The sequence below is a fragment of the Oncorhynchus mykiss genome, chromosome 25 (assembly GCF_057628025.1).
Source record: "Oncorhynchus mykiss isolate SJ-2025 chromosome 25, ASM5762802v1, whole genome shotgun sequence".
NCBI classification, from domain to species: Eukaryota; Metazoa; Chordata; class Actinopteri; order Salmoniformes; family Salmonidae; genus Oncorhynchus; species Oncorhynchus mykiss.
Genome location: NC_143046.1, coordinates 42,908,626 through 42,934,143, shown reverse-complemented (window position 1 = coordinate 42,934,143; position 25,518 = coordinate 42,908,626). Strand labels below are relative to the sequence as shown.

The 25,518-nt window shown below is 42.8% G+C and overlaps 1 protein-coding gene across 26 annotated transcripts in view; it reads left to right on the top strand.

Moving 5' to 3' along the window:
- The window catches only part of LOC110505192 (protein diaphanous homolog 2), a 650,263-nt gene that overhangs the window by 560,155 nt on the left and 64,590 nt on the right, over window positions 1–25,518 (top strand). For 20 of the 26 annotated variants that reach the window (XM_021584242.3, XM_036969763.2, XM_021584241.3 and 17 more), the window contains 3 exons: window positions 3,344–3,479; window positions 23,060–23,158; window positions 24,713–24,763. In XM_021584242.3, the coding sequence (XP_021439917.3) occupies window positions 3,344–3,479; window positions 23,060–23,158; window positions 24,713–24,763 (286 nt within the window). Of the gene's footprint in view, window positions 1–3,343; window positions 3,480–23,059; window positions 23,159–24,712; window positions 24,782–25,518 lie in introns of all 26 variants that reach the window. The other 6 variants (XM_090219966.1, XM_090219963.1, XM_021584240.3 and 3 more) reach the window with 2 other exon arrangements.

The following is a 25,518-nucleotide window of genomic DNA, read 5'->3' as shown; positions in this document are numbered from 1 at the left end:
GGGTCTTCCAAATGGACAATGACCCCAAGCATACTTCCAAAGTTGTGACAAAATGGCTTAAGGACAACAAAGTCAAGGTATTGGAGTGGCCATCACAAAGCCCTGACCTCAATCCTATAGAAAATGTGTGGGTAGAACATAAAAAGTTTGTGCGAGCAAGGAGGCCTACAAACCTGACTCAGTTACACCAGCTCTGTCAGGAGGAATGGGCCAAAATTCACCCAACTTATTCTGGGAAGCTTGGGTCAAAATGTTTGACCAAGTTGAACAATTTAAAGGCAATGCTACCAAATACTAATTGAGTGTATGTAAACTTCTGACACTGGAAATGTGATGAAAGAAATAAAAGCTGAAAGAAATAATTGTCTCTACTATTATTCTGACATTTCACATTCTTAAAATAAAGTGGTGATCCTAACTGACCTAAAACAGGGAATTTTTACTGGGATTAAATGTCAGGAATTGCGAAAAACTGAGTTTAAATATATTTGGCTAATGTGTTTGTATACTTCCGACTTCAACTGTGTATTATTATCAGAGGTCTTTTATGTTGTCCTTATCCTTGAAAGCAACCTGTGTGTCATTGCCCTACACTCTCAATCATGTCAAAGTTTGAATCCTGCTCTGAAGATTACACTGGAAAAACCTTCCCTTGGGTACAGTTTATCTCCCATAAGTCTTCTTACAAGAGGACAAATAAGGAAACAGATCAAACGGATACATAGACGTTGCCATTGGCACAAAGCAAGTAACAGCATATAGAGAAGGGGAAAAACAAACGAAAAACATATTTATTGCTATGGCAATTAGTGGGTAGAGCATGTTTGATCAGTTCTAGCAATTACGCTGTGTAATTGTGTTTACGGTCAGAATTGCTTGTTTATTTAGAGTAATTTTTTTGGTCTTTTTTTTTGTCAAATCATTTGATATGTAATCTAGCACTCAACTAGAAGGTGGTTTATAATATCTTCCTCAAATGAATTGAATTGTCTTATCGAACTACGATGACAACGGATTTGATCAACTGCAGATGTAGACCAATATAGCCTATAGGGCTCTACAACAATGTGCTAAAACACAATAGTGGATTCATTACTGAATAGGGAGGGGAGGCAATGCATCATCACTTACCCTCTGTATTCGATAATTATGTAAAGTGCACACAGTCAACATGTTTACACACACCATGGGTATCTATATCACCAGTGAATCCAGTATCCTCGATTCAATGCACAGGCACACAAAGGAATGAGTGAATATGTGAATGCTGCTCCCAGGTCTAAATAACGTTAGACATGTGGAGCATGATATTCCTTTATCTATTTCACTCTTCCTCTGTTTCTCTGTCTCTCTCTCTCTCTCTCTCTCTCTCTCTCTCGCGCTCTCTCTCTCTCTCGCTCTCGCTCTCTCTCTCTCTCCCTCCCTCCCTCTCTCTGCGTTATTCCTTCTCCCTATGTCTCTCTCTATCTTTGTCTGTGTGTGGCTTTCTCTCGGCCTCTCTCTCTCTCCCTTTGTCCTTGTCATCTCACAAGGAGACAGTGACAATGAGTGCTCTCGTCCTTGGGAGCTGAGGCTTCACTATTGACTGGCATGATGAGCTGCTTGTTTCCTTGCTCCTTCCACACGATCTCCGTAATCCCTGTGTCTTAGCCGCCAACACGACACACGTCAGGAAACCATGGGGGGATTTTGAGGGGGGTGTCTGACTGTCGACACTCATTATATCAGACCTTGGAGGAGAAAGAGGGAGCAGGGCGTGCCAAGATACACACACACAAACACACACACAGTCTTGTATAACTAACACAATCCAGTCCCATTCAAAGTCCTATTTTCCCTAACCTCTAATCCTGACTCTTACCCTAACCCCAAAACCGAACCTTAACCCTAACCCTAGCTCTTTACCCTAACCTTAAAACAAACCCTAGTTCCTAACCCTAAACCTAATTCTAACTTTAACACCAATTCTAACCTTAACCCTAAACCCCCTAGAAATAGCATTTGACCTTGTGGGGACTAACAAAATGTCCCCCGTTGGTAAAATATGTGTTTGTTTACTATTGTAGTGGGGACTTATGGTATAGTATAGTAAAACAAATAACCAAATATAGTTAAACACACACTTACAAATATACACACACACGCACACACACTTTCAAATACACATATGTCGGAAAAGTCAGATACATGCACAGTTGCACATGCACGCACAGTCACACACACAAACACACACACATGGATGCATGAACACACACACACTCTAAGATGAGGTCTGTCATGCATGCGCCACAGGCCCGGGGTGAGAGAACCTTTGTGGGCTCCAAAGGTTGCGTGGTAGTGTCTCCTTCCCCCCTCTCTTTCACCTGGCGTCAGAACATTTTGTGCGAGCGGAGAGCCCCCTACTGTTTTCTCTGTTTTCTCCTCAAGCTCCTTCCCTGACAGCTCGGTGACATTTAAGCCAGTGAAGAGGGCAGAGGGTGATATCTGTCGTCTCTCTCCTCTCTCTCTCTCCTGCTTAGGAGACTGGTTCACTATAGTGTCACCCTCTTATGTTATGGTTCCCCGCCATCTTTGTAAGGTAAAGACTTAAAAAGACTGACGATACACTGCACACTCTAGATGCAAAATACACTCTTAGGTCATCGACCTTAGTCAGGCATAAAAACAAGACAAGCTTGAAGCAATATATAGAGAGTCTCAACACAACACACTCACATGCAGTGAACCTCTATATGAAAACACAAATAATTAATGTGGAATAACAAAGATATTCTATAAATATTGATGTTTTTGACATATTTCCAAAGAGAATGTCTGGTCTTACTGCAGTGGAATGCACCATCCTGTTACTGTACTGTACTGTGTGTGTGATGCAGTGTTATCTTTATTATGTATAATGTTGATTGATGTATTATTGAAATGTGCCATCGCATGTCTCCTTTCAATATTTGTGTTGATGCAAAGATGCCCACATAAGAAATAAATATGTTTGTGCTTTTCAATTGCATTGTTTATTCCATTTCCTATGAAACTATACATTTGATGACGGGATCCTCCAGTACTGAGCTTTTGGAGAAGTAAAGTGGCGTCAGGAACTGAATTTTAACTGCCTGTGTGTGTGTGTGCGCATGTGTGTGCCTGTGTGTGTGTGTGTGTGTGTGTGTGTGTGTGTGTGTGTGTGTGTGTGTGTGTGTGTGCATGCGCGTGTGTGTGCGCGCGCGTGTGTGTGTGTGTGCGCATGTGTGTGCCTGTGTGTATGTGAGTGTGTGTGCGCGTGTGTGTGTGCCTGCGTGTGTGTGCCTGGATCCTCATGCCTGTGTGTGTCTTCCCTTTCCCTCTCCAGGAGGCGGTGAAAGAGAACCACAAGAAGAGGGAGATGGAGGAGAAGATCAAGAGAGCCAGACTGGCCAAGGAGAAAGCAGAGCGCGAGAAGCAGGAGCGCCAGCAAAAGAAGAAGCAGCTGATTGACATGAACAAAGGTACGCCACTTCTTCTGTCACTTCTAGAGAGAGAGAGAGTTTGAGAGTGTGTGCGTGCGCACGTGTGTGCGTGTGTGTGTGTTGAGGGGGGAGGGGTCTGTGTGTATGGGTGGGAGGCTGTGTTGGTGTGTTTATGTGTTTGTGTGTGTTTGAGAGTGTCTGGGAGAGAGGTGTGTTGAGGGGTGCATAGCTTGAGTAAGGGATGCAGCACTGAATGGTACTTCACACTGAGCTGAACTCTACAGGGGGGAGGAGAGGCATCTTTATCACTGAGAAGAAATCACACACTTTGCACACTCAGATCTACAAAAAACACACCCTAATGTTAGCATGTGTTTTATCCTGTCTCTATTTAATAGTGAACAACAGTTTGGTATAGTATCCATATTCATATGTTTTGTTCAATATTCATATATGTATTATTGATATCGTTCTGATGATGATTGCTAATAATGATACAACGGGTGGTTCTAATCCTGAATGCTGATTCGTTAAAACCGCATTCCAGCCGGTGTCTATTCCACAAGTTACCACCGGCTAAAGCTCTGACTTTGAAATGCCTATTTACTCTGTTCCATCTGACTGCGCAATCCACTGTCTCATCAGCTCAGCCAGACAATTTTATAAACTTGATCTCCACTATAAAAAGCATCTAGACATTATCTGACATTTCTTTTAGACTAACATTTAGTTTTCAACAGCAGAGTTTCTTATAAACCTTGCTGTCTCTCTATAACATTTGCAACATTATTTCAATATTCAAATTCGATCTCCAGACGTCCCATAGTAATGGATGTGTCTTGAGTTGGGATGTGAAAATAAGCAGCGTTTCTCAGCCAGTCGAATACATGAATCAGCTGGCATCATTTTTATGGATATATACAAAGAAATGTAAAAGGTAAAACGAAACGAAGTGCAGCTAGTTTGCCGTCTTTCCAACTTCAATTTGAAGTGATTGTGTCCTGACGAGATATTACATTTTCTATGCCAGGCGAAATCATGCCTCATTAGCTCGTTGTTATGGATGTATCCAAATAAATGTCACTAGAAAAACAGCTTAAACAAATGCCAATGCAGCTACTGTTGTTATTCTGGCTGCACTATTTGACGCGACTGTAAGTTGGTCGTAGTTGTCTAGCTAGAACGAATGACTGGGTTGCATCCATAGATACAAAACAAAAAGACTGAACGACTGGGTCGTGTCTCTGGCAACTGAACCGATAGAACCCTAGATTTGTGTGGGGACTATATCTTGTGGAAGGATTAAATAGTTTGAATAAATTAAGCAAAATAACTTTTTTAATGAAAATATGCCAATCATTATTTGAATATGTTGGTAACCCGTTATATAAAAGAGATAATGCCGAGAAGCCGGTGTTTGGAAGATATATTGGCACGGGTGTTGTTCGAGACGAACCGTGCCAATATCCTCCAAACTCCAAACAATGTATCAATATTATCTAATATTAGTCATAGGAGTAGGCTAATAGTCACAGTAGTATTACTACAGTGTTAGACTTTGTCGTTCATAAGAGTATATATTCAAATAGCTACTTAAAAGTCATATATTTGAACCTAGGTATTGTATTAGAAGACAGTACTTATAGTTGTCCTCCATAGTAGTTGTAGTCAGTATAGTAGCAGTAGTAGCAATAGAAATAGTGACAGTGACAACAAAGCCTAGCAGTTCCATTGTGAATCCCTATTATGTCCCTGTGTTCGTCACTGTGTTGGCTGTTGGGTGTAGCCCAGCTCAGCTCTGCGGGGTGACAAGCAGAGAGCAGGCTGTTGGCCTCCAGTGTCATGGTGGATGTAGGTCACATGTAAAGATGGGATATCAGGTCCGCTGGCTTTGTAGAGCAGACAGTTAATAGGGCTGGCACATCACACAGAATAACACCGCCCTTTTTTTGCTATTAAAACATTTCAAGGTGCAAAAGGCAGAAATCGCTCCGCCATTTCCTGGTTTCTAAAATTAGAAATAGTTGTCTAATTTCAGTGTGTGTGATGAAACAAGCAGTGCAGAGAATCATTGCACCATGTTAACCACTGTGAAATACTGGATCTTCACAATAACCAAAAATTTAGTTTTTTTAGCTGTTTGAAGCTGGTGTACAAAACTGAAAGTAAAAGATGCAAAAACTAAACTTAAGAATGCTAAACATGGAAATAGCACAGATAGCCCTTCTTCGACTTGCTTTCAATGAGAATGACAGATTTATAACTCACATTTCTATGTGCATTTAGTCGGGTCGCCCAAAAAGTTACATATTGCAGCTGTAACAAACCTGGATGACTAAAATGGAGTTGCAATTATTACTTTTTTAACCATAGACGTGTAAGAGAAATGAGTGGGAAATAATTGCAAAAATGTTCACAACATTAAAACTTAATTTATTACAGTTAACAGTAAGTTTTAGAGAGATTTGTAGGAAATTATTTTTGCCAACTTCCTGGTTTGGATTTGGACATTTTGATTCTGTCCCAGCCAGGTCATTTATACAGTAGTTTATCGTTTTGAACGACTGCCTTTATCTTTCTCATAAACAAAGTAATGGTGGTGAAAACGCTATTGATTATTTCAGACAGCACAGTTATTCAGACATGGCAAAATAGCAATAGAGATCCGTGAATCTCAGTTCCCTATTACTGAGATGACATTGAGTCAGGCAGAATGTTGTGCCTAGAGGCCTTTGGGGGGCTGGGAACCAGTCAGTGTGGTCTCTTTTTGTTATTTTCTGACAAACACACTGGGATTTTTTACAATCCACCAGTTTCAAATGTCACAGCTAGCCGAGGACCTTTCTGTAGCTCTGCCGCATTCAGCAATGTGACAAGCCGCTCCAAGTCACTCTCCATCACACACTGCTGCTGTTACTCTCTGTGAGATAATTGATGCATGCAAGTATTTCAAACGGTGACCTCTTTGAAAGCTTCACTTTTAATAATCCAGAATCGCTGTCTTCTGAAGATGCCTTGGAAGCCTGTCTCTCTCTCTCTCTCTCTCTACTCTATCACTTTCATTCCCACTCTCTCTCTCTCTCTCTCTCTCTCTCTCTCTCTCTCTCTCTCTCTCTCTCTCTGTGTTCCTCTCGGTTTATCTTGGTCTTCCTCCCACCATCCCTCTCCCTATCCCTCCCCCTCTATTTCTAAGCAGATAGAGGGAAACAGGTGTGATATTAAAGATTTCTGCCCGAGCAGATTTTGATATCTGTTTCAGTCAGAAGACATAATACGTTGGGGAATTAAGAAAACATGACAAGGACACGGACAGGTAGCCTGGAGCCTAGGAGATAGCATGGATACTCTGCCATCCCCGTTACCCAGACTCCTGGTCTCTCTCGACTTAGTGTCTGATCATCCAGACGTTGTAATTCTGAATCCCGAGCCTTTCATGTTTCAAGGACGACGATACCTAGCAGCTTGATATCGTAGGCGGTTGGTGGTTCTGAAACCAATAAGCCAATACGATTAAATCAAAGTCGATTCGTCCCTCTTAGATCGTTTTTCCCGGCACATTCTGTACCCTAACTAGGTCCTTTTAGTGAAGAACTGGAAGGGGAATGACAGTTGGATGATTTTTTATTTTCTTATCCTGTCTAAATGGGCCTGCAAATGGTGAACTTGCTGTAATTCAGCTTAAAAGGGGGTACAAGGTTAGGTTTTCTATTTAGTGCTCTGTTCAGAACACAGATGTCAGTCTATCTAGTATTTTTTCCATTGTATCCATTATTATTTTATTCTACCCTGCTAGAGAGTAGCGTAATTAAATTGTTGCCAGCAGCACAGTTACAGTCACCAACGCTCTAGATAACATGAAAATAGCCTAACCACCTCTGCTAGGGCGAGTAAAATGGTCAGAGTTTGGGTGGGGGCTAAAGCTTAAGAGGGTGTGAATGATTCTGAATGGGTACAGACAAAGAAGAGCTCTCCAGTAGGTACCAAAATGTTCTACGGTAATTTTCTCAAAAGTGAGGTTACAAGTTGATCAACTTTCAAAGCATAATTACTTTCCCATTGTTCCTCAAATGCAGTGCATGATATTCAATTTTGTAGCTCTGTGTATCTGTTTTTATCCAATGTAAAAACACACAATTTCAAATTTTGCTACATAAGACCCAATCAAGGCGGTAGGTCAAAAATAGATCTCTTGGCTTGATGTGACATACATTTTCTTGGAAATTAATGCAAAGACCAACTGAAGGCAATAAACAAATTTTCTGGTACAAAACGGCCTATGTGGCATCGATATTAGTCAGAAAAATGTATTTGAGTGTCTAAATTGACTACAAAGTGTAAATAGGATCATGTTTGTCATCAAGTCAGTCTCATCCAAAAAGGAGATTTGCGAGATAATTAGGGGGGGAAAATGGAGTGGAATGAAGGGTAACGTAACAGTTTTCCATGAGTTGCCCATAACCTTCAGCACCCAAGTAATCAATTTGGGGCGCAGCTGCACGTGAACCAATCAGAATTCCCATGGTCAATTTGGTTTGACATTCAAAATCCCTATAGGGCTAGTTATGGACCATCAGTAAATGTACATGAGACAATATTTTTTAAATATCAGTAGCTCCAAATTTCAATGACTTAACCTCTATCCAACTATAAATTGTAGAAATTAAATTAGCTTTTAATGAGACCACTGTCCCATTTTCATCGTCTAATTTAATGATGGTCCCTGACTAGCGCCTAGAGGCTGGTTATCCAAAGTTAAACTAACTTTGCCACAGTCGCACACTGGCCGGCTGAAGCTAATTGGTGAAAGAAGTTGGCTAGCTTGCTAGCTAGTCTAGACTACTTCCAGACACAAGAGACATCCATATCAAAGCACGCCTTCAAGACCCAAATCTTGTTCACAGTCACATTTCCTAATGAGGAGAAATGAAACTGAGGCTGAATCTGGAAGTTCAGCCCCCCTTCAAAACTAGGCTCCCCTATCCCAGAATATATGTATCTCTGGTTACAATGCTTGCTTCAATATAATACATTTATAACAAATGTACACTATCATCACCTTCGGTGTATCCAAATATCTTTTCACAGCCAGCTGGGACAAAACGTATGTCCAATATTTTCCTGGAATGACATACAGGTAACAACCAAAATAAAGGAAACACCAACATATAGTGTCTTAATAGGATGTTGGGCTAACCTGAGCCGCCAGAACAGCTTCAATGCTCCTAGATTCGACAAGTGTCTGGAACGTTATTGGAGGGATGCACTATTTTTTTTTATGAGAAATTCCGTAATTTAGTGTTTTGTTGGTGGTGATGGAAAACGCCGTCTCATGCTCTGCTCCAGAATCTCCCGTAAGTGTTCAGTCGGGTTGAGATCTAGTGAATGAGACACACACACATACCCTATGCTCTTTTGAGACCCCTCTTTCAAAGACAATGAGATATCTTATTCTAGCCATGGTAGCCAGAATATTGGGAAACTGGGCATTTTTATACATGACCCTAAGCATAATATAATGTTAATGGCTTAATTAACTGAACAACAGCTGTGTGCATGCACCTGCTTTCAATAGATGTTGTATTCCTCATTTACTCAAGTGTTTCCTTTATTTTGTTAGTTACCTGTGCATTTAAATGTGACTTTTTTACGGTTTCATGCATTAATTCATTCCAACGTGTGAGGTCTGTTTGATGGATCATACTATGGTGTTTAATGCAATTTCAAGGGGCTATTTTGGTAAAGAGATAGATTTTAAGTCATTTAGCAAATTGATAACTAATCCGCTTCACATGCAAATGATTAACAATGAAATGCATATTTAATGAGAATTTAATTCATTTAGCTTTAAGAGGATGGCGTTGGGTGGTGGTGGTCGGGTGGGTGGGGGGGAGGGGCTGATGGACAAATGCTTTTAGGAAATGGCACACAAAAAAGTCCCCTCCATTGCCCAGGAGTGAAACTTGAGAATGTACTCTTTTCAGTCAGCAAGTACTTGCTTGAACGCCTGTTATTGATGCCCTTGACAAGGGTCGGGCTAAATCAGTTTTCGTTGTGAAGTATTGGAAATACTAATATGGGAAATTGCTTATGAAATCATTACGTACTTCTCTCCATTTGTTTTAATTTCCCCTAAGTGGATTACCATATTCTCTTGGACTGACCAGATGTTCAGTATTAACCCAAATTGCTTTACCTCGGCTACAAGTGAACAGGCGAGCCAACGCTGCTGTAAAATACCGCCTAAATCCACCCTAATCCTTCCGTCTCTAATGAGATATTTCATCCCAACAGGGTATTTATTATGCTTGCAGATATGAAACAATGTCACAGAGAGTGTGTCGACAGCCGGGAGAGGGAGGGAGGGATAACTATAGGAAAGACTGGATTTGACATTCTAATGGGGGAAAACATCCTTAGTTTACAAGTTGACGTCATTGATGTTTCAGCCATCAGACGGAGTAGGGGGGTGGACAAGTGGGCACTGGTGTGCCACCCATGACCGGCTGGCATCAGACAGGGTCAGTGCCCAGGTCTCAGTCAGTGTCGCTGCCCGCACGTGGACAGCGTCCCTACAGTCAAATCCACTTAGGTCTGAATGGGGCCTGAAAGCAAGTATTACGCTGATTTGAGCACAATGTGACATGGCATAGGGGACACATTGGAACAATTCAACAACAAGTTAAAAGTCCTTTGAACATTTCTTATAGTAATAATCCAGGTAAGTTAGAACAACACGGTAAATACAAAGTCAAGTGTATTTAAAATGCATTTCACATGAATCACAACACACTCTATCATTAAAAATGATTCATTAAAATAATTACTAAGTTCATTTGATGTTTTCGTTCACCTGTTTGGTTTGGTTTGGTTTTTTAGAGCCTGTATAGTATTATGACAAGGGGCATAAGGGGCTTTATTGTTGGTAAATAGATAAACAGTACATCATTTTGAAGACGTATGAGGTGAATTATTGAATTTAAGATTCTGAGCTGAAAAGCTGTCGTTGCAACTTGCTACGATAACAATGGCTGTGCATTGTGTCCTGTATTACATAGACCCATTTGTGCCTAGCTTCCTAACGCACAGTAATTGTTAACCCGTTTACCTGTTGTAATACTTGTATTCTTTATGGAATATTTGTAAATTACAAAACCAATAGTTCCCAAACTATTCCAGCAATCTTATAAAGTACTCATATAGTTGGAGGCTCACAGATGCTTTTTTCCTAATTCACTTTTACCTGCATGTGATCATTCTTCACAGTGCGAATTAAAATCTGCAGATCCACTCCAATCCATTTTTCCAGCAGCTTGCAGGCACTGACAGAATTCAGTTTCATACAATTCTCTGCTATGGGGGAATATTATCAACAATCGAGACGGGGGCTTTGGCCTTTAGCTAAGTTGGTGTAGGCTATTCACTGACATCAATGTTTACTGTGTGAAAACTCAAGTTATGTCGAATCAAACCACTCTGATTCAGAGTTCAAAATAAGATGAACGACTGCTCGCCTTGAAATAAAAGCACACCATTTCATTAAAATTGCTCTGAGACGATTACTAAAAACAAGCCAGCAACCTTCCTAATCTCTCTAACTGGTGCGGACACAACCTTAACATATTGTCATGGACTAAATAAGTGTGAAAATAAGGAGGTCTTTTCACAGGTTATCCATAAAGCCGATTATATAATTAGCTTTTCATTTGTCTTGCGCCTTTTATTATTAAAAGGCACTCTTCAAGAGTGACTGAGTGCAACCGTTTAAAAAGCATCCATTTGGCTGATGATCTACTACTCTTGCCCAGTTCACCAGGCCTATTAGAATAAGGTTGGCATGCCTTATGGCTTTCAGAGAGAGAACAACATTGACAATGATGGCCTCTAACACCTATTCATGTATTCTCCCTGTCGGCTTTGCAACTTGAAGAGACTACATATCTCCTTGAAAAACGAAGGGAAAAAAACTAGTGGGTGTCACGCTTTTCACACAAAGTACACGCTACAGCAAGCGGGTATTACAATAGAAGGGTATGGAAAAGACAGCAAAGAACCACCAGTGGCTTTGGTAGGCATTTTTATCAATGTATAGATCCTGTTTATCCACATTTTACAATACAGTAGTATACCTCAACCATGTCAATCTCAATCTCTATACCTAGCTAACAAGGTCAGGCTTGTGGCATCTTAAATGCAGATTGTGCATATATGCCGATCTCCATCAGAAATGTGTGCGCAATGCATGCCAGTCTCGGGGGAGCCTGAGATGTTTTTGCCGTTGCCTGGGGCCGACGGTAACTGGGGTGACAGGGGCAGTATGAAGGGGACGGAGATTGATGGTGGTGTTTGACAGTGACAGCCAGCACACGTATGGGCCGGAGAGAGCGTGCCTGTGTGTGTGGGGGAGGTGTGTGTGTGCGCCTGTGCGTGTGTGCGTGCGTGTGCGTGTGTGTTTACCTGTGTGGGGACTTTGTCAGGCAGGTGATTATAGAGAGGCGATGACAGGAGGCTGACGCTGAGAAAAGGTTGTGTCCTCGTGGTCGCACAATGTCCCCATAATGTTCTTCTCTGTATAAAAGGGCAGGGGACAACATTGTCACAGGATGATCTTAGAGATATAGTATATATTACAGCTGGAAGATGAGACCTATGGGGAAAAGGAGTGTTTTTGCAGAGACTGTGGTTTTGCTCCAATAAAATTCCACTCAGAATTGCGTACCCAATGCATTGACTCACACTACTGTAAGCAGTAGGCTAGTGTGCATATTGGAACAGACATCATAGTATTCCTTTAGCTTAGCTTTTAAATTAGTCTAGTATTAGTGGGATAATATTGATCTTCATGTTTGATACAGACGCTGGTGAGTAAGGACAGATTCATCGACATGATTAGGATGTTTGGTGTCGTGCCCTGACATTCCCGCTTCTGCATGTTTATTCCATGAGCTAATTTTCTTTTCAGTTTATCTTGATGGCTTGTGTGTCTGTGTGTGTGTGCATGTCTCGGTGGTGTGTGTACGTGTGTTATTCCTCATTGGCGACGTGTGTAGAAAGGATCCTCGAACACCACATCTGCATACGACGGCCACTGCTGACCTGTCACTTTTGCACGTGTTATTTACGCCAGCTGTCAGCATGGCAGCATCCTCTTTTAAATAATGCTACGTTACATTTCAATGCCGCAGGGATCCGGGGCATAGGCGCTGGTAGGAAGCAAACCAAATGAGCGCTCGGGAAAATTCCTCCTGCACGTGGTGGACGGCATTGACTGCATCCCAAATGGCAGCCTATTCCCCCATAGGGCTCTGGTAAAAAATTGTGCTGTATATGGAGTAGGGGAGTAGAGTTCCATTTAGGTTGTAGCCATTGTGAATTTGAGATTTTTGTCATTACCTTGGAAGGTGCAACAAGGGCATTGGGCTTCATCGGGTTTATCTGCTGTAGTCCATCAACTCTAATAAATAACGCCATATTAGATTGCGTTCGTATCATCTTGGAGGATCTGACTGTGCCCCAAGGCACTGATGCACTGTGTGTGTGTTTGTGTGTGTGTGTGTGTGTGTGTGTGTGTGTGTGTGAGACTGTTTCTGTGTCCCAAATGGCACCCTATTCTCTATATAGGGAATAGAGTGTAATTGGGATGCACACCATCTGTCTGTATTTCTGTCTTTTAAGGTGATACAATAAGCCAGTCCCTTGTCCAGCGTTTCCCAAACTCTGGACCCCAGGGCTTCGTGTTAATTTTTTTTGTTGCCTTAACACCACATAACTGATTCAAATGATGAACGCTTGATGATTATTTGAATCAGTTGAGTAATGCTAGGGCAAAAATCTAAAGGTGCATCCCTTAGGGTCCCGAGGACTGAGTTTGGGAAACTCTGCGCTTGTCCATTTCCTACCCAGACATTGTTTTCGATGCATTTTTATCAAAATAATTTTTCGGACAATGTGCCATCCACGTTGTGAAGATCTTGGAAACCCTTCGATTATCCAACGATCATTATTTCATCTGCAATTATTGTTACCCCAGGAAACAATTATTGTTTCCCCAGTTTTTTATGTCGGCGTCTGTTGTATCAAATAGTATTTTTACATAAAAAATAAAATAAAAAGTGGTCTATGTGTGGAGAGAGAGGCCTAACTAGGAGTGGTACTTGAAGTGTCTAACCACTTTAAATCTGTTTGACATCATTTGGTCTGCTTTTCCCTCAGGTCAGGAAGGCAGATCTAAATGAGAAGATACAATACATCTGTGTGTGTGTCTATGATTCCTCATTGGTGACATTTTCCCTCCAATCCTCCTTCCTTGCCTAAACGTATGAAGCCGCCTCCCTTAGGAAGAAAAAAAGGTTCAATTTCATTAAGTTGAATCTCATTCAATCCTTACATTTCCTCATGCAGTCATGGGTGGTCTGCCCGACGTCTCCCAGATCAATTCAAGAGACTTCACGATCTGGACGTCTGGAGTCACTTTACAGTCAATCAAACATAATTATACTCACTACAAAGCCCATCCAAATTGCATTGTCAAATCTGTTTACTCGCCACCAAGACGGCTGGCTGCAAAAAAACGGGATTGGGAGTCGGAGAAGATGATACCTCATCTGGGCGAAATGGAAGGCAGAGAATGTTAAGTGTGCCACTTTGAGAGAGACTGAGGACAGGGAGATGTGTTCTGGATGGATGGCAGACTGGTATGGAAGTTGTACAGATTTAATTTGTATGATTGAGAGTCACCCTGTCTCGCAAACTCCCCTAGACCACTGGACCTCTTAGCACTGCTCACACTGTCGTCCTCGTCTACTGTGAGCTAGTGGATGCAGGAACTATAATGGTATAATATGCCCTAGCCTTTTGCGGACCCTAAGTGAGATTTGGTTGGCCAACTCTTAATGACGAAGAGACATTTCCTGCAATCCTACACATTTTGCAATCAGGTGTAGAGAAAATGTTGCGGTTTTAAAACAAGTCTTAATTGGCTCATTCATTAATTGGCTTCCAATTGGCTCATTCATCTCCTCTCCTCTGTAACTATTACCATACTATACTATGGTAAAATAAATCAAATACATTTTCTGCAATTCAAAACAATCCATGGGCTGGAGCAAAAAATTAGCAATTTCATGCAATTATTCTAATTTTGTAATGGGGCAAAGAGAAAAAATTTGCAGTTTTATAGCAAATGCCACTCAATTCTACCCATTTTGCCATGGGAAAGGTGGAGCGACATCTTTGCTGTTTGAACGCTAATTTTCTGCAATTCTACACATTTGCCATCACTCATATTCGAGTGAGAATGACTAACAAAATCAATGGGTGACCCCTGGATGTCAGGGCCCCTGGGCACGTGCCGTGCGTGCCTGGTCGGTATTCATGATTACTACAAGTTTAGATAGCTGGCTAGACTAACTACCGATCCATAAAAAAAATGTTGACATGGCTAATTGAATGAATGTCATTGACTTACATAAGAGAAAAACTGCTGAGGCAATCAAATTTCCAAATTGCACCTGGTGTAAGACTGAGTAAGACTGAGTTCCTAAAAAAATAAAAGAATAATACCAAAAAAATGAAGTTGATTATGCCAGTGCTTATAATATGGTCATATAGCGTTCATCTTTATTCAAAGCAGCTTACTGAACAGAACTGCTGACATTGGCAGAGACACATATATCCAGTTAAAGTTGCCTATGCAGGAATATAACCCACAGCCCTGGTTTGGCCAGCATAATACTCTAACCCACTGATCCATTAGGACTACTCAACTACTGTATGTAGCCCTTGCCTCTGTACGGCCTTACTTGGCTCAGTGACATGGTGACTCCATGTGGTCCTCCTAAAGTGTGTCAACTCTACCTCTGTCAATTAGCCAGTCAGGCTGGCTGCCTTGTCTAGGCTGGAGCTACCCCTGTGGACTAGCATGCTGGGTCATGTTCATTAGGCACCAAACAGAAAAACAGACTGAAACAGGCAGGCACCAGCTGGCCTTGCCCAAAAGGAAATGCAAAAATGTTTTAAAACATTTTCTATATTTTTCCCTATAGAATATTACTCCATGTAAAGAGAGTTAGAGGTGGTAGTAGTAGTAGAAGTAGTAGTGGTGCTGTCTCCTTTGTTACATGTAGCTTTACTCTTTCTCTCCCACCCCAGCCTCACATGTGGCCTCGCTGCTGCTACCGCCTACTAATCCAGATGGAGAGGGTTTACTTTTGTTTTTGTTTATTCACTTATTCATGCATCCAGCTATTCAGGGCATCACTGGGGCTTTCGTCTCCATGCCACAAACGCAAATCGCCACGGTGGCTAATCCACTTTCATCTCTTTCTCTCGCCACCACTGTCTCTTTCTCATCCTTCTCTCACTGGTTCTGTGGGCCAAAACAGAGTGATGGGAGCGAACGGGGTCTTACTTTCATCTTTGTAGCACACCACCCTCTTCATCTTGTGTCAAAACCAGTAGAGACCTCACTGGGGCCCTCATCCTCATTTTGTGCCTCCCTGGTCTTTGTCCTGACCCACTCCACTCCACCCTCCCCTACCCTCCTCCCCGGGCGCCCGACCCTTTGGCGCCATCCTGGGGCTTGCCAGCCTTGCACTCCTATTCCCATCGGAACAGGGGGGATGTAGGAGCATCCATAATTCTATTACGGAGGACATGAGTGGGTTTGCACATCAAGCTGTTACAGTCAAACAGTCAAGAATAATCTGCTTGTGTATCCATCTTCCTCATTAGGCAGAAGAGCCCCCCCACCACCCCTCCACTGGAGAGGGTCCTATATTTTCTGCTCAAACGTAGTACAAAAAGACACAGAACAGGAAGCTAAAATGTAATCTTACCCCAGGATACTTCACCTGACTATCCCACGAAAAGAAATAGAAGAGGGAGCACTCAGATGTCTGCTATGGTCTTATTTGAGGGATAAACAAACCTTTCAGCTTACGTTTCGGTGTTGCTCAGTTTGGCTCTATAGCGTGAATCAGTCATCTGTGTATGTGTGGTTGAAAGCTAGGCGAGAGGAGAGAGAGGGGTGTGGCTTGTGTCTGTCCTCCCAGCCCTCCCTCCATGGCAGTGATGTCTGACTGTTTGGCTCTATCTGGCTGGCTGACTGGGGGGGGGGGGGGGAGAAAGAGAGAGAGGCACCGCCTGTACACCTGGCCATACACCTGGCCATAGTGCAAGCTTCCCTCCCTCCACACAAAAGCTTTGTTCACAGCTAATGCACCAGGTTAATTGCACAGATGACTCTGCAGCCCTTCAGATGAGCTAAAATGTGTTTAAAAACAATTCCCGGGAAGAAAAGAAAACTTCTTCTACTTCTTGTTTTCCATCAAGAGAGAGAAAGGGGAGAGAGAGGAAAAGAAAGTGGGAGAAAAGCAAGGGAGAGTGCGAATGAGAGAGATAGAGAGAGAGTGAATGGCAAGGGTGATAGGGAGCGCATCTCCAGTAGGAGCAGCATCATTCTCCCTTCAGAGTGGTCTCAGCACATCAAGCACAGGGCTGCAAGCACTTATTAGAGCTCATTACAGTGCAAATGAGAGTAGGGGATCTGTCACTGGGAAAGCTGGAGCAGGGGAGGCTGGAGACGGCAGCGACACAGATACAGACACGCACGCACACAATACACACACAGGTAATACACAAACACTGACAGAGAGACAGACGAACAGAGGCAAATCATAAATACACACACACACACAAATACTGTCAGAGACACACAAGCAATACATAAACACGCAAACAGAGACAGACACACAGACGACGCAAAAAAACCACACAATGCACGTTTTCCTACTGATGTAGTTCCCTTATTTGTCTTTACACACTCTTATCGGTTTAACTAGGAGATTACCGGTGTGTTCGCTAACACCACGCTGTTGCTGGTAATGATGACATAAACACTAACCTAATGTTATTATCCTCATATTACTGTATGACATATAATTATTATTGATACATGTTGAATTAGAATTAGTGATGTTTGCCGCTGCAACAGCTACCAATATAAATCGTGTTATTTATTGCAGAATATGGGCCCTGGTTCAAAAGTAGTGCACTAAATAGGGAATAGGGTGCCATTTCGCACCCTATTTGTATTATGTACCGCGACTCAGACCAGACAGAAACTCTCTGCTTTAATTCTGCTTGTTTTTGTCAGTTTTGGTCCCTTCCCTCCAGAGCTGTCGGCGACTGTATGCGAGCCATCAGAAATGTAGTTCTCCATCGATCCCTCTGTATTTCTTCCCCCCCAACATGGAGGGAGATGACAGATAGCAAATTGAATTTATGAACAGCCTGTGTTGACACTGCTGCATAATGATAAGAATGCCATCCCTTTGGTGCTTAAGAAGGAAAGCATGGCGACGAATACAGATTGAAACCAAAGTGCGTCCGTTTCTCTTCGGAGGATGGGAAGAGGATGAAAGTCTGCTTCTCAATAGGCACCATATTCCTTAAGTGGTGTTATAATTATTATTTAATTTTTTACCAAAGGTGGTGGTTTACCATAGGTGGGGAATATGTTGCCATTTGGGATTCAGAGGAAGTTAACAGATCTGCATTTTATTTTTGTCTTGCATCCACATACAAATTATTGTATTTATGTTACCTGAAGATGTGTTTTGGTACACAGTAAAATCTTATATTTGTATTTAATAGAAGTATACTGACAGTAAATTAAGTAGTATAGAGCTACACTGTGGAGGTTTTTGATGATGTGTTACAGTGCCTTGCAAAAGTATTCATCCCCCTTGGCGCTTTTCCTATTTTGTTGCATTACAACCTGTAATTTAAATGGATTTTTATTTGGATTTCATGTAATGGACATACACAAAATAGTCCAAATTGGTGAAGTGAAATGAAAAAAAGTAATTTCTTTCAAGAAAATTCTAAATAAAAAAAACTGAGAAGTGTTGCGTGCATATGTATTCACCCCCTTTGCTATGAAGCCCCTAAATAAGATCTAGTGCAACCAATTACCTTCAGAAGTCACATAATAAGTTGAATAAAGTCCACCTGTGTGGAATATAAGTGTCACATGATCTCAGTATATCTACACCTGTTCTGAAAGGCCACAGAGTCTGCAACACCACTAAGCAAGCGGCACCATGAAGACCAAGGAGCTCTCCAAACAGGTCAGGGACAAAGTTGTGGAGAAGTACAGATTAGGGTTGGGTTATCAAAAAATATCAGAAACTTTGAACATCCTACGGAACCATTAAATCCGTTATTAAAAAATTGAAAGACTATGGGACCACAACAAACCTGCCAAGAGAGTGCCGCCCAACAAAACTCACAGACCAGGCAAGGAGGGCAGTAATCAGAGAGGCAACAAAGAGACAAAAGATAACCCTGAAGAATCTGCAAAGCTCCAGAGCGGAGTTTGGAGTATCTGTCCATAGGACCACTTTAAGCCGTACACTCCACAGAGCTGGGCTTTACAGAAGAGTGGCCAACAAAAAGCCATTGCTTAAAGAACAAAATAAGCAAACACGTTTGGTGTTCGCCAAAAGGTATGTGGGAGACTCCCAAAACACATGGAAGAAGGTACTCTGGTCAGATGTAGCTTTTTGGCCATCAAGGAAAACGCTATGTCTGGCGCAAACCCAACACCTCACATCACCCCAAGAACACTGTTTTTCATCAGCAGGGACTGGAAACTGGTCAGAATTGAAGGATGCAGGGAAATACAGGGAAATTCTTGAGGGAAACCTGTTTCAGTCTTCCAGAGATTTGAGACTGGGACGGAGGTTTACCTTCCAGCAGGACAATGACCCGAAGCATACTGCTAAAGCTACACTCGAGTGGTTTAAGGGGAAACATTTAAATGTATTGCAGTGGCCTAGTCAAAGCCCAGACCTCAATCCAATTGAGAATCTGTGGTATGACGTAAAGATTGCTGTACACCAGCAGAACCCATCCAACTTGAAGGAGCTGGAGCAGCTTTGCCTTGAAGAATGGGAAAAAATCCCAGTGGCTGGATGTGCTAAGCATATAGAGACATACCCCAAGAGACTTGCAGCTGCAATTGCTGCAAAAGGTGGTTCTACAAAGTATTGACTTTGGGGGTGTGTGAATATTTTTTATTTTTCTCATAATAAAAAATATTTAATTATTTTGCAAGCCACTGTAGCTATTAGAGGGGTCTGTCTGGCTCTCTAGTTCATCCTCTGAACTGGCCCAGAGCAGCCACCGCTATAGGTCACACTGCATGGCTGACACCAGTCTGTGCTGGAGCGCACACACACACATAGCATGCACATATGCACACCACGCAAGCACACACACACCCAACATAGGCACAAAGACACATGCACACTAACACACACACAGTTGTGTGAATAGAATTGTCCACTGTGTAAACACCAGAACGCCCTCTCCCTCTACACAGGCAGCGTTTTAACAACCGCCTTACATCACTCCAATGGGAGACTCTCCCCTGATCAAGACACATAAGGTAGATGGAACTATTAAACAGTGCATTAGACCCAGGGCCTGTCACGTCACGTCTCCCCTGTCTCCAACTGAATGGCTTCGGACGGGGTGGGGGGAATCCCTAAAGCACAGAGTGTATGTCCCAAACGGCACCCTATTGCCTATATAATTAATTTATTTTGATTATAGCCATATATGCCCTTTTTAAGTAGTGCACTAAAAGTAGTGCACTATGTAAGGAATAGGTTGCCATTTAAGACATAACCAGAGTCACTTCAGCGGCTAATGCAGGCAGAGGACGGCTGTGGATGAAAGCCTCCACTGATGACCATTGAAACATATTATTTCTGTGGCTTACGCAGGGGAGCTAAGTGCTCTTTACCAAGATTTAGTGTGGAGCCGGTCAATACTGGGCCGCTCCATCATTGTTCCGTCGATGACACCGGGTCTGCCTTTGGAAAACATTCCAACCGCCAAACGGCTTAGTACATCCATGGCCCCACTGTGCTACCACAGGAGGGGAAGAGGAGAGGGAGTTTTGGGATAGGCCACTGTCTCTGTCTCTACACGTATTAGCACAGTGTGTGCAGTGCATTGCCATGCGTACAGCATGGTACACCACATGGCTCAGATGGAAGGATTCAGAGAAGACGAAGCATTTGGTCCTATATCTGGGTCATCTATCTTTACCCCCATACTAATGAGTCAGTGGGCCCTCTGTTCATCATTGTGGTCCAGAACAGACACTATTTTAAATTGGGATCATTAAGGTTACTATGCCATCCATCGTTTGCATACATGGCTGAACTAACTTGTGGGTAATGTTTACGGCGAGAAAGGCCGGGGCTTCTTATTTCGCTTCTGGGCATCATGGCAGAGAAGAAACGTTTGTGCCAGCCAGAGTCTGAGGATGGACTTTCAGCAGCACTTTCAGTGAGCGTTGATCAATCTTTTGTTTTTCCATTGCGGCGTGGCGTTGTCGGGCAAATTTAATTTAGGAATCGAAGAAGTTGACACTGGGACATAATTCATTTGAGGAAATGCCACATATTCCACTATTACCATAGAGAAGCTAGACGCACAGTATTATTTTTGTTGCCTTATCCAAGCAACACAACCTCCCAATGATAAATGATTTACAAAAAAAAAGATGTACCCAAGAATAGAAACGCATCTTATGTTAATTAGCCACAAACGCTTTATTTGCGCTAATTTCTTTTCTTGATTTGCTCGTCTCATTCCCTCTTCCTAAGGCCCTTCCCAAGGGCTACTTTGAAAACCAAAGTGTATGATCTCTCTTTCTATGTGCTTTGTTTAAAAGCCACCTAGATTAAATCAAGCTTAATTAGACCATCTTGAAACAGAACAAAGCAAAGTCCAAGTAGCTAGTGCTTATCTTCAAATTGGCTCGGCTACACTTTGATAGCCTTGCTAATTGGTTTAAAGCGGGACATGCATTTCACCTGCTTTGCCCTGTATAAACAAGATTGCCAATCTGTATCTAACAGCTATGACACTGAGAACAGCACCGGCTCCCACTTTGTTCATGTTTTTCCGTATCTAGGCGAACCAGGACCTCGACATGAATGCAACGTGTTAAGTCCGGGCAGGTAAACATTTATCTACTGCACCTTGGCTCCTGGAAAACTTTTAGACAGCGCTTGCTTCAGTTTCATTCTTCTCAGAGACCTAGACATCACACAGGGCCCCTGACAACTTTGATCAATTTGTCCTAGTTCTCGCTTAACTGTAGCCCAATTCATCATTTGTAATGACCAAGGCTTGGGAGCTAGGCTGGGTAGACTGAGTTCAAGACGGAGGATCACAGACACAAAGAAGCAAAATGACTAAAATGGGAAACATGCTCCCCGGTGACCTTCCAGCGCTCCATTAACAATGTCCTATTGGACCCGACGTTCCACCACAGCCGGCCAGACCTCAGCTCTAATGCCGGAAGCTCATAGCTCAAAGATGAGGCCCTGGCTTCTGAGAATCTCTTAACATCCCCAACTGTGTCCAAACGCTTCCCCTCGACACACTAAATATAATGCTTCAACAGAAATTAAAGTAAAAAAACTCATGCATTTTGGATGATTTGAGAATGATGTCTAAATCCCCACAGCAAACTTCTCTTGATCTGACACATAGCCCACTTAGAAGACGACTGTTGTTTACCGTGTTCTTGTTCTCGCACCGCCTCTCTGATTTTGAGCTGTTAAAACCCAGGGCAAATATATTCTGCCGTTTTCTGAATTAGCGAGTCTCGTCGATTGCGCGGCAGGGAATTACAGAAAAGCGAACCTTTATGCAGGAGGGTCTGTCTTGAGAATAAGTGATACCCCGCTCGCAGGAAATGTTCTTTCCAAAATGGGTTAAGATGGGCTAAAACCGAAGAAATCGACAAAACTCTTCCCAGCAATGTAGCACCTCATCAAGCCATTGTACCTGTCCTCCCTCCCTCCCCTCATCACTTCCTCTGTCCCTGGGTATCAGGTGCCACCTGGGCCCTGGGGATCTTGCCAAATGTAACAGTGAGCCCTCTCTCTGTCTCTGTGATGTATTTACTAGGGTTCACTATCACGTTTTAATTAGGGGATAACGAGGCCCCGGCTCTCTGACGGATTTGCTAACTTCACACATCATGATTAGTTTCCCTCTCCCCAACAATGTACAGTACCTGGCTGTGTGCGTGTGTGCGTGTATGTCCTATATCCCTGGGAGAAGATGGAAGGGGAGGAGAGATACAAGTAAAGTGTCACCATAGGGAAAGGAAGGAAGGGAAGGAGAGGGGAGGGTTGAGGACAGGGTAGACCACAGTGAAGTAGGCCTGTGTGTATAGCTGTAGGGCATCTGGAGGAGTAGGTCGTTGAGAGGACTAGTGGAGCGGGGCAAGGCACAGGGTCGTAAAACTCCTTCTGAGGCACTTGACTGCTCCGGGCCTCTGACATTTCATACTGTATGCAAGCATGTAAATACACTTGCAGGCACACACAAACACTTACACATTCAAATACATGCATTGTGGATCCAAAATGTGCATGGATACTGGCTCCCAATTACATATCCAAACCAAGAGAGAAGTCTGGCTTGACGAGTCGTACGTGTGTGTGTATTTTAGTGTATCTGAGATTTTTTTTTTCAGTGTGGGTGTATATCCTCTAACCATATGCTCTGTCTGTCCTGTTCTACAGAGGGAGGAGAGAATGAGACAGGTGTGATGGACAGCTTAATGGAAGCCCTGCAATCCGGAGCGGCCTTCCGCGACCGCCGAAAACGAACCCCGCGCAACGGTAAGGACCCCCCACCTCTGGCGAGGTTACTTCCTCCCTCGCTGGCGACCATCTGTGTCCTGCACGGACACAGAGTAACTGCCTTACCTCTTTAAACGTTATGTATAACCTGATTCCATCAACACACTCAGTCTCGTCCATTGTCCTTAATATGAAAGTCGGTATATGCCAAGGGCGGACACATGTCTGTACGCTCATGTGCTTCTCTGTGTGTGTGGGGTTGGGGCCTTCCCCAACACACACACTCACTACACACACGTGTGCTATCCCCGTGCACTTCATTACACATTCATCGTCACATTGTCATTCGTAAGGTGCAGATCACAATAGAAATGGGATGCGAGTGGGGGCTATGGGCTAGAAGTGAGTTAACGTAATCCTAATGTTAAGATATTCCATCCTGCCATGATGAATGGCCTGTATCCAGGGGGATGGTAAGGTGCCACCTGGTAGAGGTTCCGGGTTACATTGAAATGCAGGTGGAGAGACAGAGCCCTGTCTGTATTGGAGGAGCTGGAGGATCCACAGGTGCTGCGATATTCCTGGTGCACTACCTGCTCCATGCTAATCACTAAACTGTTATATCGGGTGTTTATTGGGCCTCATTAGGCTTCGGTTAACATAGCTTAGTATGAACAGAGTCGAGTGAGTATGCACAGAGGTTTTAGGGCCCTGGACCTTGGCACTGAATATGGTAGTAGCTCCCCCTTTCCCTCCGATAGGCTGGGTGTAATTTTCACCACATTGCTCACATCTATACAGTCCTCTCAAATCTATACAAGTGCCTTGGTGGTGTGGAGTTAATTATAAAAGGGCCTATAGTAAAAAGCCTATTTCAGACAAGCATATGTTGTCAAAGCTCTTATGGAGCACTCATTCAGTGTTATCCTAACAACCTCAACAACAAATAAACCAGCATATGCACTCCGTGACCAAAATAATTGTCCTAAATTAACTGTCACTATGTGAAATGACCTGTTCATTTCCCACATTGTCTCTCCTCTTGCTTATCTTGGCCAATCACATCTCCCTACTAGGTCCCATGTCAAGTTTGTCCAATAAGACCAGGTTAATGAAACAGGGTGTCACAACTCACACTCCTGAGTCCTACTCTTCTTAGCTTGGCCTGCATTTTGAGCTTGCTGGCAGCCAGGCAGCCATGTGGAGAAACACACACACACACACACAATGCACAAACACAAAGGATTGCACACACAGTATTGTATGCACATCCCCCCCCCCCCCCCCCCACACACACACACAAACGCACTCTTCTGATTCACCTGCCCTTCATCCACAATATCTCTCCTACTCTAACATAGTTCACCCAGACTGACAACATGGGAGATACACATGACATGATTCCAAACCAACCCAATCTATTTTCCTTCTCAAGTGTCTTTTTTCTGTGTGAATGAGGCAGTTTGTACTGTTTGTGCCAACACCAAAACTTTTCAGAGTGGATAATTGGTGTCTGATATATTTCTCTCTTTCTCTTCCCCCTCTCCTTGTCCTCCCTTTCTTTTTCTTCTGTTTATTTCGTCAATGTTGCAGGTGATCAAAATCCATCCAGTCCTGCCTCTCGGTGGCCAGGTGCTAACCATGGTAACACAACCAATCTGTGTGTCTGTAGTTTAACCCTGAACCTGCTTCTATGCTGCACTGTACTGCACCACCTCTACTCCTGGCTGTGTAACTCATATGGCTTCTTCTCTCTCCTACTGAACCAGAGCTGGTGCACTCTCTGACAGACTCCTACACTGATCCATAACTTGTCTGATTATTTCTGTGGCGACAGTCAATTAGGTTACATAGTATTATCTTGTTTCGGTCTGATATAGGCTTAGTTCTACACCCTCAATTCAGTGGTGATATCAACTTGACGTGGTTACAGACTGATTAGATTGATTTGAATGGTTTGATTAGGTTACATATAGAAGATTGATTATCTCAATAACAGGAATGAATATACAGTTGAAGTCAGAAGTTTTTCACAATTCCTGGCATTTAATCCCAGTCAAAAAAAAATCCCTGTTTTAGGTCAGTTAGGATCACAACTTTATTTTAAGATTGTGAAATGTCAGAATAATAGTAGAGAAAATGAATTATTTAATTTTTTTAAATTTTTTTTTATCACATTCCCAGTGGGTCAGAAGTTTACATACACTCAATGAGTATTTGGTAGCATTGCCTTTAAATTGTTTAATTTGGGTCAAACTTGTCATGTAGCCTTCCACAAGATTCAGTGAATTTTGGCCCATTCCTCCTGACAGAGCTGGTGTAACTGAGTCAGGTTTGTAGGGCTTTGTGATGGCCACTCCAATACCTTGACTTTGTTGTCCTTAATCCATTGTGCCACA